The sequence below is a fragment of the Pelophylax lessonae genome (assembly GCF_965119305.1).
Source record: "Pelophylax lessonae genome assembly, chromosome: 4".
NCBI classification, from domain to species: domain Eukaryota; kingdom Metazoa; phylum Chordata; class Amphibia; order Anura; family Ranidae; genus Pelophylax; species Pelophylax lessonae.
The window spans coordinates 388,550,538-388,566,542 of record NC_138771.1 but is presented as its reverse complement, the minus strand read 5'-3'; the positions used below and the strand labels follow the sequence as shown (position 1 = coordinate 388,566,542).

At 50.6% G+C, this 16,005-nt stretch overlaps 1 protein-coding gene across 3 annotated transcripts in view; it reads left to right on the top strand.

The window, feature by feature from the left end:
• Positions 1-16,005, top strand: part of HNRNPAB (heterogeneous nuclear ribonucleoprotein A/B) — a 115,592-nt gene that overhangs the window by 62,753 nt on the left and 36,834 nt on the right. For all 3 annotated transcript variants that reach the window (XM_082256861.1, XM_082256860.1, XM_082256859.1), the window contains exons 4-5: positions 5,205-5,336; positions 10,743-10,836. In XM_082256861.1, the coding sequence (XP_082112987.1) occupies positions 5,205-5,336; positions 10,743-10,836 (226 nt within the window). The remainder of the gene's footprint in view (positions 1-5,204; positions 5,337-10,742; positions 10,837-16,005) is intronic.

The following is a 16,005-nucleotide window of genomic DNA, read 5'->3' as shown; positions in this document are numbered from 1 at the left end:
TTGCCGCGCTTGCTTAAAAGGGGCAGTTAACCCTTGGTTGTCTGGCATTACAGGGGCAATGGATTCTCAGGAGGGCAAATTTCCTACAGTATTGGTGGAAAGCCAGGGGACCGCTGTTTCCCCCCCAGGGGGGGATTTAGCCACTATTGTGGCTGGCCTTGCTGCTCAGGTGCAAATGCTGGTGGCTGCTCAATCTACTAAAAGGCCCAGAGTTGCTCTTTCCTCTGATTCTGAGGGTGAAGGTGATGGGGCTGTTCTGGCAGGGGCCTCCTTATCGGGGTCCCGCTCCTCTCTTGATCTAGTGGGGTCTGAGGTGGAGGCTGAAGTTGAGGGGGTTGATAATTCTCCCCCTGGCTCGCCTGAAGAGCTTGCAATCATGGATGAGTTGATTGCTTCCATTAAGCAAACGCTGCGTTTGCAGGACGAAGTGTGTCCCCCCGCTGCCTTGGCGGCTTATGGGACGCAGAGGAAACGCAGGACGCCGCAGGTTTTTCCCTGCAATGCTGATTTTCAGCGCGCTGTTAAGGATCAATGGCGCGATCTGCGCAAGCCTTTTGCGGTGCCGAGTAAATTCAAGCTGCATTATCCTTTTTCGCCTGTCACTGATGAAAGGTGGTGTGTGCCTCCACCAGTGGATCATGCAATTGCGGTTTTGAACAAAGCCACTGCGATTCCTGCAGAGGGTTCCCCTGTTTTCCGTGATGCCACGGATAGGAGATTGGAGTCTCTTGCCCGTCATACTTATTCTGTTACGGGTTCTATGCTTAAGGCTCTGTTTGCTTCTCTCATGGCGGCCCAGGCAATCGCAAGTTGGACGCAGATGCTTAGGCGCGTCCTAGTGGCCGACTCGGCCTCGCCGGCGACCCTGGATATGGTGGATCAGACCAGGGTGTCATGTATCTGTGTGATGCGGACCTGGACCTGATTCCGTTGGCTGCACGTGTGCACAGCGTGGCGGTGTTGTCTCGCCGCCTGGTTTGGTTGAAATGTTGGTCGGTGGACCAATCTTCACGTAAGACCTTAGCCAAAATTGCCTTATGATGGGTCTCGCCTTTTTGGGGAGTCCTTGGATGTGTTGATTAAGGGGATCACCGGGGGTAAGAGCACTCTCTTGCCCCATTTCCCCAAGGCTAAGGGGGCTTCTGGGAAGAAGCATGCTAATTTTCGGCCCCCTCAGGGGTCCTTTCGTGCCTTTCGGCCGCACTACAAGGGCAAACCGTTCAAAGGTCAAGGCTCTCAGAAGAAGCCCTGGTCTGGTAAACAGAAGTCCGGCCAATCCGGACCTGCAGCCCATAACAGTTCGGCCTGAAGGGGCGCCCTCACCCAGTTTTGGGGTGGGGGGACGCTTGCTCGGTTTTCTTCAGCCCTGGTTGGCCCGTGTGCGGGACAGATGGGTTCTGGAAATCGTTCGATCTGGTTACAAGATCGAGTTTCTCTCTCGGCCGGAGAGCAGATTTTTTCCCTCAAATCTTCAACTGTCTCCAGAGCGCTTGCGGGACCTGCACCTGGCGGTGCGGGACCTGAGGGCTCAGGGAGTGGTGGTTCCGGTGCCTCATCGGGACAGGTTTCGGGGGTTTTATTCCAATCTGTTCACCGTGCCCAGAAAGGAGGGCAAGGTTCGTCCGATTCTGGACTTGAAGGCTCTGAACCGCTCTGTGCGGGTTCGCAAGTTCCGCATGGAATCGCTGCGGTCGGTGGTGGCTGCCCTGGCTCCGGGGGAATTCATGGCCTCCATCGATTTAAGGATGCGTACCTTCACATCCCCATATTCGAGGGTCATCAGAGGTACCTTCGATTTGCCATTGCGGAGGATCACTACCAGTTCGTGGCGTTGCCCTTTGGTCTCGCCTCGGCTCCGCGGGTCTTCACCAAGGTGCTTGCACCGGTTCTGGCATTATTGGGGGCCCAGGGCGTTTCTGTCCTGGGGTATCTGGACGACATTCTGGTTCGGTCTGCGACCAGCCAGGGTCTGGAGGAGGACCTGTCTGTCACGATGCAAACTCTACAGGAGTTTGGTTGGACGTTAAATTTTCCAAAGTCGACACTGAGTCCGTCGGTTCGTCTCCCCTATCTGGGAATGATACTGGACTCGGTGCAGGCGAAGGTCTTCCTGCCGGAAGACAAACTCAGGACTCTCCGGGAGGAAGTCAGGTCCCTCAGGGACGTTCCGAACTCGTCTCTGCGGACGTGTATGAGATGTCTGGGATTGATGGTCTCGGCCTTCGAGGCGATTCCTTTCGCACAGTTTCACACGCGGGGTCTCCAAGCGGAGATCCTGTCCAGGTGGGACGGGCGACCTCAATCTCTGGATCTTCAGATCTCGTTGAGTCTTCGCACCAGGGAAAACCTTCTGTGGTGGCTCCAGTCCCCGTTGGTGTCCGGGGGCAAGTCGTTTCGTCCGATCTCGTGGACGGTAATCACCACGGATGCCAGCCTGTCGGGCTGGGGTGGAGTTCTGGGCGTTCTGTCCGCTCAGGGGACTTGGTCGGAGGGGGAGTCTTCCCTTCCGATCAACATTCTGGAATTGCGTGCGATAAGTCTCTGTCTTCATCGCTGGATGGACCGGCTGCAGGGTTGCCCGGTTCGGGTGCAGACGGACAATGCCACGGCTGTGGCCTACATCAACCACCAAGGGGGCACCAAGAGTGCCCGAGCGGCTCGAGAAGTGGCCGACATTCTGTCTTGGGCCGAGACTCATGTCCCGGCGATAACGGCGGTTCACATTCCGGGAGTGGAGAACTGGCAGGCGGACTATCTGAGTCGCCAGACCCTGGATCAGGGGGAATGGTCTCTCCATCCGGCTGTCTTCCAGACGTTGTGCGCGAAGTGGGGTCTTCCAGATGTGGACCTGTTCGCATCTCGCCTCAACAACAAGGTGAAGAGGTTCGTGGCAAGGACGCGCGACCCTCGGGCAGACGCGTCGGACGCGTTAGTGGCCCCGTGGCATCAGTACAGGCTGATGTACGCGTTTCCACCGATTCAGTTGCTGTCCAGGTTCCTTCGCAGGTTACACTCGGAACGCAGCACGGTGATTCTTGTGGCACCGGACTGGCCTCGCCGGTCCTGGTACGCAGACCTCGTGAATCTGGCGGTCGACGCCCCGTGGCGTCTGCCTCTTCGAGACGATCTACTGTCTCAAGGACCGATATACCATCCTGCTTTACAGTCGCTGGCTTTGACGGCCTGGCTGTTGAGACCGAGGTCCTGAAGGAGAGGGGTCTCTCTCCGGAGGTCGTCCATACTTTAATCAATGCGAGGAAATCTTCCTCGGGGAAGGTTTATTACCGTACTTGGAAGGCCTATTTTGCCTGGTGTGAGTCCAGGGGGTTTTCACCCCGCACGTACTCGGTGTCCCGTGTGCTGTCTTTCCTTCAAACGGGTGTTGATCAGCGTTTGGCGCTGGCTACGATAAAGGGTCAGGTGTCTGCTCTGGCCGTTCTGTTTCAACGTCCCGTGGCTTCCAACCCATTGGTTGGCACCTTTATTCAGGGTGTGCGGCATCTGGTTCCCCGAGGCGGGATCCTCTGCCCCCTTGGGACTTGAATCTCGTTCTATCTGTGTTACAACGTGCTCCTTTTGAACAGATCAGGGAGATCTCGTTGTCTATTTTGTCCAAAAAGGTCGCCTTTTTGGTGGCGATCACTTCGGCTCGCAGAGTGTCTGAGCTGGCGGCTTTGTCCTGCAAGTCTCCGTACCTGGTTATTCATTTGGATAAGGTGGTCTTGCGACCTAATCCTTCTTTTCTTCCGAAACGAGTTTCGGACTTCCATCTTAATGAGGATATTGTCTTGCCTTCGTTGTGCACGAAGCCTAAACATCCGAAGGAGGTGAGATTGCACTCTCTGGATGTTGTTCGGGCGATAAGGGTTTACCTTAAGTCGACTGAGTCTTTTCGAAAGACGGACTCCTTGTTTGTTCTTCCAGAGGGTCCTCGGAAGGGCATGGCGGCTTCGGCCTCTACCATCGCCAAATGGATCAGGCAGACCATTGAACAGGCCTATGCCTTGCAGGGGAGGGTTCCCCCTGTGCCTGTGAAGGCGCACTCGACTAGATCTCTGAGTACGTCTTGGGCCTGTCGTCATGGGGCTTCTGTAGCCCAGGTGTGTAAGGCGGCGACTTGGTCGACCGTGCACACTTTCACAAAATTCTACAAAGTAGATGTTCAGGCATCGGCGGATGCTTCCTTTGGCCGCAAGGTTCTTAGTGCGGCTGTTCCCTAGGGTCCCTTGTTGGGGACTCCTGGCTGTTGGGATAGTTTTTTGTATCCCCTGGTTTTTTGTCTTTTCCTGGGTTGTTGCTCCTGTTGAGCACTTGTTTTTTGCTGTTGCCCAGCTGGTTCCTTCCTTTGGTAAGGTTCCTTCTTTGATGCGGAGACTGCGTTGCCTTTCGGCGCGAATGCGTTTCCCACCCCTCATGTTTGCACTGCTTTGGGACGTCCCCATATGTGACGAATATGAAGAGGCGGCGACTGTCGGAGGACGTAAGAGAAAACGGAATTTTTGTAAAATCTTACCTGTAAAATTCCTTTCTCTGAGTCCTCCGACAGTCGCCGCCCCCGCCCCTCTTTTGGGGTTTGATTGTGTACTCTACTGCTATTCCACTAAAACTGAGATATGGTTGCAGGAAGTAGGAGGGTATTGACTGAGGGGACCACCCCTTGAGGGTGGGATATGTTAAAGCTTTATTGTTAACATATTCTGTTGCCTAGCTACTCCTTCGGAGCAAAGTCTAATACCCCATATGTGACGAATATGAAGAGGCGGCGACTGTCGGAGGACTCAGAGAAAGGAATTTTACAGGTAAGATTTTACAAAAATTCCGTTTTTTTACAAATTTATACTAATTAGACTGCACTTTAAAACACCTGAAAGTTCTGAACAGGCTTTACAAGGTACCTAAACCGGAGACCAAAATCCTTGCTGTGTGCACCCCATGAAACTTGATCTACTTTGTGGGTTGGCTATTATGCTTCTGGCCGAAAAGCCTGGCACATTGTCATTCCTCTGCAATGGTAGCATTCTTCATAGGCACGAAGGCTTTTATAGGGATTAGGTTTTGGTATTAACCATGAAGAGTTTAGATGTAATCTTTCTGGTGCTGAGTGTACTGCTGGTAAAAGCAGGCAACTTGTGGTGTTGCTGAAGTACTTTATGTTGAAACTTTTAGAATGAATGATGGGTTAATGGAATTCATGTTTTTTCTAGATTGAATCAATTGAACTGCCAATGGATCCAAAAACTAACAAACGAAGAGGCTTTGTCTTTATTACATTTAAAGAGGAGGAACCTGTAAAAAAGATCTTGGAAAAGAAGTTCCATAATGTCTCGGGCAGCAAGGTAAAGTGTTTTTTTTGTTTTATAGCTTGTGATTTTTTTTTTTTTTTTTTTTATTTTTTTCTTTTGGAATGGACATGGTTACTACTGCTTGTACTAGGATGCCAAGGTTTTTCTGCTCTAAATTAAGCAAACCAGTGGCTATGCTGTACTGTTTTTAACATGTATCTTCTTGTAAAAATAGTTTAGACTCATCCCTAAAGTGGAGTCAACACTATTATGTAAGTTGGGCAAACGAGCATCCGATTTTTTTTTTTTTTTTTTTTCTTTTAATTTTGTTCCTATACAAATAAAATTGGGAGTTTGTCCCTTCGGAAATTTTTGTTTGGAATCGGCTTGTACACACTATCATTCCTCGGAACTTAAAATTTTTGCCTGATATTTTTCTTAGGGCGTGCAAGCCTTAATTAATGCTGGTAACACTGAGATTGCTTGCATTTAAATTAACTTGGATGATCACCAATGTTTTTTTTTTTCCTTTTGTCAACCACAAATACTGTGGGAAGTTGGTTGTGATTCCTGTGGCTTTTTTTGCTCCAATTGCGCATCCACAAGCCCTGCTGCGTTCTGAATGGTCCTGCAGCCTCCTGTGACCTGTCTGAAGAGGTTGCAGCGAAGGGTGGAGAACTTCTGATGGAATTGCCTAGGCAATCCACTTGGAAGTGGGAGCTAGAAATGGGTACCTGCTAAAAAATATGGCAAAATTCCAAGGGGGAGGGGGTAGAGATCAGGGTTAATAAAACCCTATCACACCTGACAAATTGCTGGTAAAGGGACAGAAAAAAATCAGTTTTTAAGGCCTCCCTCGTTCATCCACAGGTATTTGCTGCGTGAGATTTTACATGTGAATAGCAGCGGGGGCTGTCGGGACACAGGTTTTAATATTCAGACCCTGGGTTAATACACTGCTACTTCCAGGAGACTGGACATGCCTCCTAGGTATACTCCTATGACCCCTCTGGGGCTCTGATGAAGGGGGAACACCCCGAAACGCGTAAGCGTTTTTTTTGGAGGTCTACATCCTTCCACGGCCTGTGGCAGCTGAGGATGCCCAGTGGAGACCCCTGGTGGTCCCTCATTGCTTATTGCCCGTGTTTCATAATCGTTTTGAGTATAATGTGTATACATGTCTATTACAATTAATTTGCACCTTCATTCAAGGTGTGCGACATTTGGCTCCTCCTAGGAGGGAGCCTTTACCTCCATGGGACTTCAACTTGGTTCTGTCCGTGTTGCAGCGCGCTCCCTTTGAAAACATCCGGGAGATATCGTTGCCTCGGCTGTCTAAGAAGGTTGCCTTTTTTGGTGGCGATCACTTTGGCTCGCAGGGTGTCGGAACTGGCGGCGTTGTCTTGCAGTTCTCCTTACTTGGTGATTCACCAGGATAAGGTGGTCTTGCGACCACATTCGTCTTTTCTTCCTAAGGTGGTCTCTGAGTTCCACCTTAATGAGGACATTGTCCTGCCTTCGCTTTGTACGATGCCTAAGCATCCTAAGGAGGTTGCTTTGCGTTCCTTGGATGTTGTCAGGGCGATCAGGGTTTACCTGTCGTCTACGGAGTCCTTTCGGAAGACGGATTCCCTCTTTGTCCTTCCTGAGGGACCTTGGAAGGGCATGGCTGCGTCTGCACCGACCATTGCCAAATGGATTAGACAGACCATTGAGCAGGCCTATGCTTTGAAGCAGGGGTGGGGAACCTTTTTTCTGCCAAGGGCCATTTGGGTATTTATAAAACCATTCGGGGGCCGTACAAAATTATCACCTTAAAAATTAGCCTGTTATATTTGGTCAAACATTTAATTATCTCACCCCTAATGTGATGGCTACAACTGCTTCTCTTTGGTGAAGTGTGTGATGTTAGCTGGTATTGATGATGTTGCTACTCGCAACAGGTTTTCCAGGTTTGCATCGGTCAGTCTGGAGCGCATATTACTTTTTTGTGGTGGTAAGTTTTGAAAAGAGCTGCTGGCAGGTACAGCTGGTGGGTATAGCTGGCTGGTACTGCTGGTGGGTACAACTGGCTGGTACTGATGGCTGAGGCTGGTACTGCTGGCTTGTACTGTGCTGTGAGTACTGCTGGCTCAGGCTGATACTGCTGTGGGTACTGCTGACTCAGGCTGTTACTGTGCTGTAGGTACTGCTGGCTCAGGCTGGTACTGATGGCTGGTACTGCTGGCTCAGGCGGGTACTGCTGTGGGTACTGCTGGCAAGTGGGAGCTAGAAATGGGTACCTGCCAAAAAATATGGCAAAATTCCAAGGGGGAGGGGGTAGAGATCAGGGTTAATAAAACCCTATCATACCTGACAAATTGCTGGTAAAGGCACAGAAAAAAAAATCAGTTTTTAAGGCCTCCCTCATTCATCCACAGGTATTTGCTGCGTGAGATTTTACATGTGAATAGCAGCGGGGGCTGTCGTGACACAGGTTTTAATATTCAGACCCTGGGTTAATACACTGCTACTTCCAGGAGACTGGACATGCCTCCTAAGTATACTCCTATGACCCCTCTGGGGCTCTGATGGGGGAACACCCCGAAACGCGTAAGTGGTTTTTTTTGGAGGTCTACATCCTTCCACGGCCTGCGGCAGCTGAGGATGCCCAGTGGAGACCCCTGGTGGTCCCTCATTGCTTATTGCCCGTGTTTCATAATCGTTTTGTGAGTATAATGTGTATACATATCTATTACAATAAATTGTTTTAAAGATAATGCGCTAGGCTGGTGCGCCCTCTGTCCATTTCTCTTTTCCAGTATCTTCTTTGGGTTACCACGACCCGTTGAGAGTGGCAGCACAGCTTGAATTTACTAAAATTTAACCTGAATAGCATTTTCCGGATACCAGCCGTAAGGCCACCCCTTAAGCGCAGGAGTCATTTGCTCTTTGTACACTCCTATGACCCCACCTGCTTCTGATGCATAATTCTTTCAAGGTGGAGGGGTCATTGTCAGCATTCCAGCACTACCAGGAATGCAGTAAGAAATAGAAGGGTGTGATCAGAGCAGCAAAATAGATGACTCATAGTTGGAGAGTAAAAAAAAAAATCCCCAATGTTTTTAAAGTACAGCCGAAGCTATTGTGGCTGTGCTTCTCCTGTGACCTGCTTTCAGCAGTCAGCGGGCCAGCCGCTCCCGCCACCTCAACAGCCTAGCGCGGTAGAGCAGAGAGCTGTGACAACCGAGCGATCTGCGATGTGTGATCACTCGGTTCTGTGTTTGCCGCACCTGGGGACCGATGCTGCATCCAACTATAGAAGTATGGTTCCTTGCTTTTGTGCACTGGTGCGCAGGGGTGCAGGAACTTGACTGGCCTGCACAGAGCCCTGGCCTCAACCCGATGGAACACCTTTGGGATAAATTAGAGCAGAGACTGCGAACCAGGCTTTCTCATCCAACATCAGTGCCTGACCTCACAAATGCGCCTTTGGAAGAATGGTTAAACTTTCCCATAGACACACTCTTAAACCTTTGTGGACAGCCTCCAAGAAAAGTTAAAGGGTCAGATTCCTCCTCTTCCAGTGAAGGCGCATTCTACTGGAGCCCCGAGTCTTCTGGGCTTTTCGCTATGGCCTTGCAAACATGAACGGGCCTTTTTCTTGTAGCCCAGTAGAATCCCTGGGTTTCTGCACTTGCTGTATTTGTGCTTCGTGGGCGGGGCTACGTCAGCCATGGTTTTTTACTCCTTTTTCCTCTAGTAGCTGCTCTGTGAGCCCAGCAGTGGCCATTTTCTTGGTAACTGCCTCTGATCCCTGGTCTTTGGTGTGCAGGATATGGCGGCCATTTTCTTGTAGCCACACAGCAGCCTCCTAGTTATCTCTAACCCTTTTCTAATCAGGTCGGCTGTACCTGAGCTTTTGGACTACACAGCGTATGCTCCCCGTAGTTCCTCAGTCTGCCTCTGCTGACCGCTATGCTCCCTACCTGTGCCTGGTGTGGTAAATCCTGGTGGGGTGCTGGCCTGGTGTGTGGTGATGTTTAAGGGTTCTCTTGAAACTAATGGGGCTTCCTTGGTAGTGCCTTCCCTGTTGGTCTCTTTCAGAGAGGGAGTCTCATGATCAAGTCTCCCCTCTTTGAGGTGGCAGGTTCCTTTTGGGGCCTGCTGTCTCCATTGACAGGCAGACATTGGTCCTGGAGTCATTTGTGCAGGAAAAGGTGCTGGTGGATACACGTATCGCATCAGTGTGTGAAATCTTAAAGTTGGAGAATGCCTGTCTGGGACGACAGAAGATGTCTGTCCCCTTTTGGCACGCACAAGCTGTCTTGCGTGGAAAAGGTGTTCCCCCTATCTTACTTTTACCAATTTGTACACAAGGATTGGGAACATCCGAAGACTTCAATTTTTTTTTTTTTTTTTTTGTGGTCCCAAAATGAGTCTCCATCCTTAAGGGCCCAGCAGGCAGGAAGGTGGAATTGGTCACACACAATGTTCGTTATTGCCGGCTCGGCGTAGGCCACTGCCCTAGTGTCCTCGGACAGTTTGGCGGTGTCTTCTGCTGCTGTTTTTAGATGGATGACCGAGATTTAAGCCTATAAGATTGAGTCAGATTCCTTTTTTCCCATACCAGCGCACTACACAAGCGCTTCCTAGGCCTTCCATCAGGTGTCTGTCTCAACAAAGTAGCAACCTTGGAGATTTATCTGTGCGCACCTAATTTTGCAAGGTGTCCTGACGTCTTGTGACTCGTGTTTTGGCCGCAACTTTGCCAGTTGTTGGGCACAGCTTTGGGTTGTCCCTGTGATTCAGATTAATGAACTTGGGAGGCATTTTTTGTTAAGTAACCAAACAATTCCGTTTTTTTTTTTTTTTGTTTTCTACTTGAAAAAAATGTACTTAGACTATGTTCCCGTTTTTGCTGTGAACAAGTTCTCCATTGTTTTTTCAGCCTTATGTTAAAGTGGCTCTAAAAGCCTTATGGTTTTTCACCCTAATGCGGTGTCTCTCCTCATTGCACAGATTGTTGGCAAGGCGAGTGATTGGCTCCTGCTGCTGTCAATCAAATCCAGTGAGACTGGAGCGGGCTGTTGGGGTAGAATCCTATTGTCTGTGTCAATAGACGCAGCAGAGGGACTCGGGAGCGAGCACGTATGGGTGCCCCTCAGGAAAGCTACTTTCCTATGGGGCACCCAATGAGGGGCCTGGAGAGCGAGGGGACCCCAGAAGAGGATCAGGGCTGCTCTGTGCAAAACCATTGCACAGAGCAGGTAAGTATAGGCATGTTGTAAAAATGTAATTCTGCTTTTTATGAAACCGCTGGTAGCAGTTTTAATGGTTTGTTTTTACGGTATGACAGGGAAAACACAAATGTGAGGGGTGGGAATTGAGCTTGCACATAAGGGTCATGTTTAAAATGGAATTGTGGGGTTGGAAATCGGTGTGGGTCTATCAAGATAACTTGGTTTGGTTTCTCTTTAGTGTGAAATCAAGATAGCCCAACCAAAAGAAGTTTATCAGCAGCAGTATGGTGGTCGAGGAGGTTTTGGTGGAAGAGGAGCACGAGGTGGAAAAGGTAACTAAAAACTAGCAAGCTTTATAGGTTTAGCATAGCACTGAATTTAATGACTGTACAAAACAAAACTTTATTTGGAGAATGAGTTTTTACAACTGTCCATGTTGTCATTGGAGAGGTTTCACACATTCTGTGCCTGTTGTAGCAGCGCACACTATGATAGGAAGATGCAGTGCTTTGAACCTTCCCGGTTTTTTCATCTCCATATTCATGACTACTTTTAAGTATGCTGCTACATTCAGGTGAATGCACACCGTTACGCTTTAGTGTCTCTAGGTGATTGATGGGCCCACAGACATCTGAGGATATTTTTGTAGTGTGTGTGTGTGTGTGTGTTGTGTGTTTTTTTTTTTTTTTTTTTTTTGTACTCCCAATTGCCTATTCTGTATATTCCGGAGTAGGCTTGGTTCAGATGAGTCACCTGAGGCTAAGAGGCGCACTGTACTAGAACCCCACATGTAAGAGAGCAGGTTTTGCCTGTAGGCAGCAACAGGGTTCACTGTATCCATTACATCAGGGTGCTGTGCAGTCCCATGACAGTGATCACCTAAAAGGGAGCTGTGAGGGGTGAAGACTGAGCCTTCTGACCAGTGGCGGCTGGTGAAGTTTTAAGATCGTGGGGTGCCATCAGTACCAGCCAGTTGTACCCACCAGCAGTACCAGCCAGCTATACCCACCATTTCTCAAAAGCCCCACCCCTTATAGACTCAACCCATTTTCTCCCCTGTATTTTGCGTGCGTGAACAAATTCTCCCAATATATCACATATTAAGGGGTCCATCAGTACTAGTATATCCCATAATAGGGAGCAGGGGCCCTATTATGGGATATACTGTGAGAGACACCCTATTATGGGATACACTGAGAGTGGCACAAACAGTACAGGCCCCCTAGCACCAATCCCCCACAGTACAGGCCCCCTAGCACCAATCCCCACAGTACAGGACCCCTAGCACCAATGTAGTGACTAGTATACATGCACCCTTCCATGCAGAGGCCAGCGTGCGTGCTGCTCGGGACTCGGTCGGACGTCTTCGTCCGAGTCCTGCATGCGCGCCGCCCGCCACTGTCCCGACTCCCTGGCGTGCTGCTCGGGAGTCGACTTCTTCCTCCATGCGTGCAGCGACTTGGTCAGACCGGTGTCCTCCGACAGCACACCGGACATCTTCCTCCACGCGTGCCGCCTCTTCTCTGACGGCGGGCGAGAAGATGACGGCGGAACGTTGTGTGACTTACGCACGCACCCCCCCCCCCCCACACGACGTCACCCGGGATGTCCTCTGGTCCAGGCTGGAGACTGGACCAATCACAGCCAGGACATCCGGAAAGTGGGGAGTATCGGGCGCATTGCTCTGACCCCCAGAAGGCCGCCAATCGGCGGCTCTGCTAGAAGCGCGTGCAAACCCCCCTCTCCCCATAGCCATCAGGTAGTCCGGCGCCCCTAGTGGGCTGAAAATTGTATTTATTTTTCTTTTTTTTTTTTTTTTTTTTTTTTTTAATTGGGCCACAGATTGGAAGGGGGTGCGGCGCCCCCCTATAGACCAGCCGCCACTGCTTCTGACCGTTTGCTACAGTGATTGGAGAGTGCCTCTGTAATGAAGTGTGAAGCATTTCCCTGTGCTCTCTGGTGCTTGGGGCAGTGCAGGCTGCTAATTGTACAAAAACGCTGCAAAAGCAGCTTTTAAAAGGGGCCGATAGGATGTGGAGACAGCCTTCGTGCATGTCCTTTTTTTTAAATTCCCTGGCTTTAAAATGTGATGCAAAATTTCAGCCATAATCCAACATGGCCCATGCACGGCCACAACATACACCTTTACTATTACTACGTAAACGTTGGAATACTTGTTGGGATGACTGCCACCTTGGGTGTCTGGCTTTGGCTGGCACACTTTTCAGGTTGGGCAGCATTCCTAAATTGGGTTACAGGCCTACTTACCCTTCAGCAAGTTATTGCATTATGCAGGCTGGGTGGGGGGGAGAGAGGCGATGTGGTTGGCTTCCAAGTCCCTTAGTATGCTTGCTGTTTACCCTCTTATCCAGCAGTCCCCAACCTTTTTGGCACCATGGACCACTTTTGGTGTACAGTAGCCACTTATTTCGGGGGAGGTGCCATATGGTGAAGGCAGGCAGTTCATGGCCGTTTATCTCCCCCCGCCCCCCCATATGCACTGCAAAGGAGCACTGTGATATAAAGGGTGCTGCACTGTAACTAGTGTAGTCACCTTTATATCACAATCCTCCCTGCGGTCATGGCCCCCCCCCATAACAAAGATGTATGTATCCTCTCATTCATTGACTGACGGTCTCTGATCCATATAGTAGGGTTATGCTGCCCCCTACAGGAGTAGGACACTAGGCAGAAATAAAGTTCTGGCTATGCCTATGGGCAGTCCCAGGGGGTATACCCTCTCTTCCTGCTAAAGGATGTCCATTTTTAATTTGCCTAGTCAGGAGGAGTAAGGACCTAGTTCCTTGCTGTGATCTCTGGTCCTGGCAAAGTTGTCTTTCCTAGATAATTTTTTTTTTAGTTCGCTTTTCTCCGTTTTTTTTTTTTTTTTCCTGTGAGATCTACAAGCAACTATGCTGGGGTCTGGGCGACTGGCTGGATGTATAGATCCAGTGGCCACCCCAGCCGGCCAATGAGCGTGCAGACCTTAGCTCCGCGCTGGGTCGGACGCAACATAGTCCCACTGGACAGGGACTGGCCCTGCGAGTTAAAGGTCTCTAAGGCGCATACGACTGGGTCTAGGCCCGAGTCGCAGCGTTTCTATTTAGCCAACAGCCCCCCCACTTCAGGGGAGAGGGGCTCTTTTAGGAGAGGTCGCCCGCCTGAATGTTCCTCCCTCTTCCCCTGGCAGATTTTGTGGTGATGCGGGCCCCTCCCTGGGATGGTCGGGCCCTCACAATCCCAGGTTCCTCTCTGTCCTGTCACGCACCCGCCACCTACTGCACCCCCTACTGGATACATTGGGCCGGGGGTGACTACTCCCGGGGGCTGAGTCCGAGTTTTCAGGCCACAGTTGGGGGTGTGCGGTGATGAACGATTGTGCGGGGGAGGGGGTTCTACCTGTCACTCCTGGGCCCACCTTCCAATCGATCCCGTTTAGATGACTGGGTGGTCCCCACGAGAGTCCTCAGTAGCTCTGCAGGCTGCGCGGAGCCGCCATTTTCTTGTAGCCCATGTTCTCTGCATGAAGGGGCGGCCATCTTGGTACACCGGCACCATTTTTCAGTGTGTTTTTTTTTTTTTTCCCCAGGAATCCCTGAATGAGAGTTCCTGGAGGTGTTTTTTGTGGGTGGAGCCCCTCCCTATACCCTGATGCTGATCTTCAGATCTCCATTTTGGATCAATATCACTGCTGACACGTGCTGTGCAGACATTCTGGGCCTCCTGGTACATCTTTGGTGTAGAGTGGTGAGTCTGGGGGTCTCTCTCTCTGCTGGGGGTCTTCAGTGCGCTCTGCCTGACCTCTTGGGGGCACTGTAACGCAGTGGGCATTTTTTTTTTCCAACTTTGCTCATGGGTTCCCCTGGTGCAACATGGACCATGTGTCCCCACCGGACCCCCTCAGGGAGACTGCAGAGCCCTCCGGATCCCAGCTGTCAGATGCACTTTCGGCGGTCCTGGAATCATTTGTGTCCCGGGTGGAGTTGACCTTTAAAGGGCGAGGTGCTAAGAAACGCCCTCCGCCAACCCCTGCCTCATCTAATGTCTCAGATTCTGAGTGACTTAGCCATCGCAGACGCAGGTCTCCCTGCCAGGTCTGCTACCTCACGCCCTGTCTCCTCTGATGGGTTGACATTTCTACCTCCACTGCCTTGCAAGACAAGGCACTGGTGGACACACTGGTTGTATCAGACCCTAAAAATGGAGGACGCAGCTGCAAAAATTGAGTTTCTCCAGACCTGAGGACAAGGTCACTTCAGCCTGAAGGTGCGCCCTCACCCGTATCTGGGATGGGGACTTCTTAGCTGGTTCCCAGGCCTGTGGCTCTCCCAGATACCAGACAGGTGGGTTCAAGAGATCATATGGTACGGTTACAAGATAGTTTCAATCCATCCCACCGGTAACTTTTTTCCCTTCCATTGTGCGACTATCCCCGGATCGCTTGCTGGCGCTCTCTGGGGCAGTACAGGACCTGGTACAACAGGGAGTAAATAGTTCTGGTTCCATGTGTGGAACGTTTTCAGGGCATTTATTCAAACATGTTCATGGTTCTCTGGAAGAAAAGCAAGGTGCGTCCAATCCTGGACCTGGAAGCACTAAATTGCTTTGTGCAAGTTCAAAAATTCAAGATGGAATCTGTTCGCACGGTGGTGGCCTCCCTACATCAGGGGGATTTCCTGGCCTCCATAGACTTCAAAGATGCCTACCTTCACATCCCAATCTGTGCAGGACACCAACAGATTCTCTGTTTTGCAGTGGGAGAGGATCACTCTGTGGCGTTGCCCTTTTGTCTCGCCTCTGCTCCTCGGATCTTCACAAAGGTGTTGGCTCCGGTCCTGGCGCTGTTACGGCAGCAGGGCATATCGGTCCTGGGTTACCTGGACGATCTGCTTCTGCGTGCAGAGTCTCCCAAGGTGTTGGTGACAAATCCTGGGAATCCCCATAACTCTGGAGGAGTTTAGGTGGATTCTGAACCTTCAGAAGTTGTCCCTGTTCCCTTCCATTAGTTTGGACTATCTGGGCCTGACTTTAGACACGTCCTCAGCCAGGGTGTTTCTTCCTCCGGAAAAACTCCAGACTGAGGTTCAGCTGTTATACAGCAAATGGCCGTCCCTTCGGACCTGTATGAGAAACCTTGGACTGATGGTGTTGTCCTTGGAGGCGGTCCCCTTTGCTCAATTCCACACGAGGATCCTCCTGAAGGAAATCTTTCTCAAATGGAGCAAGAATCCAAATTCCCTGGACAGTCAGATCCACCTGAGCCAGGTGACCAGGGAGTCCCTGATCTGGTGGCTTCAGTCCCCGATGCTCAAGCAAGGAAAATGCTTCCTCCCTATATGTTGGACACTTGTCACTTGTCATTTATAGGTTGAACTGGATGGACTGATGTCGTTTTTTTTTTTTTTTTTCAACCTCACTGTCACCACAGATAAAAGTCTGTCCGGGTGGGGAGGGGTACTTGGGCAGGTTGTCTGGTCCCTGGAGGAATCCTGGCTACCGAC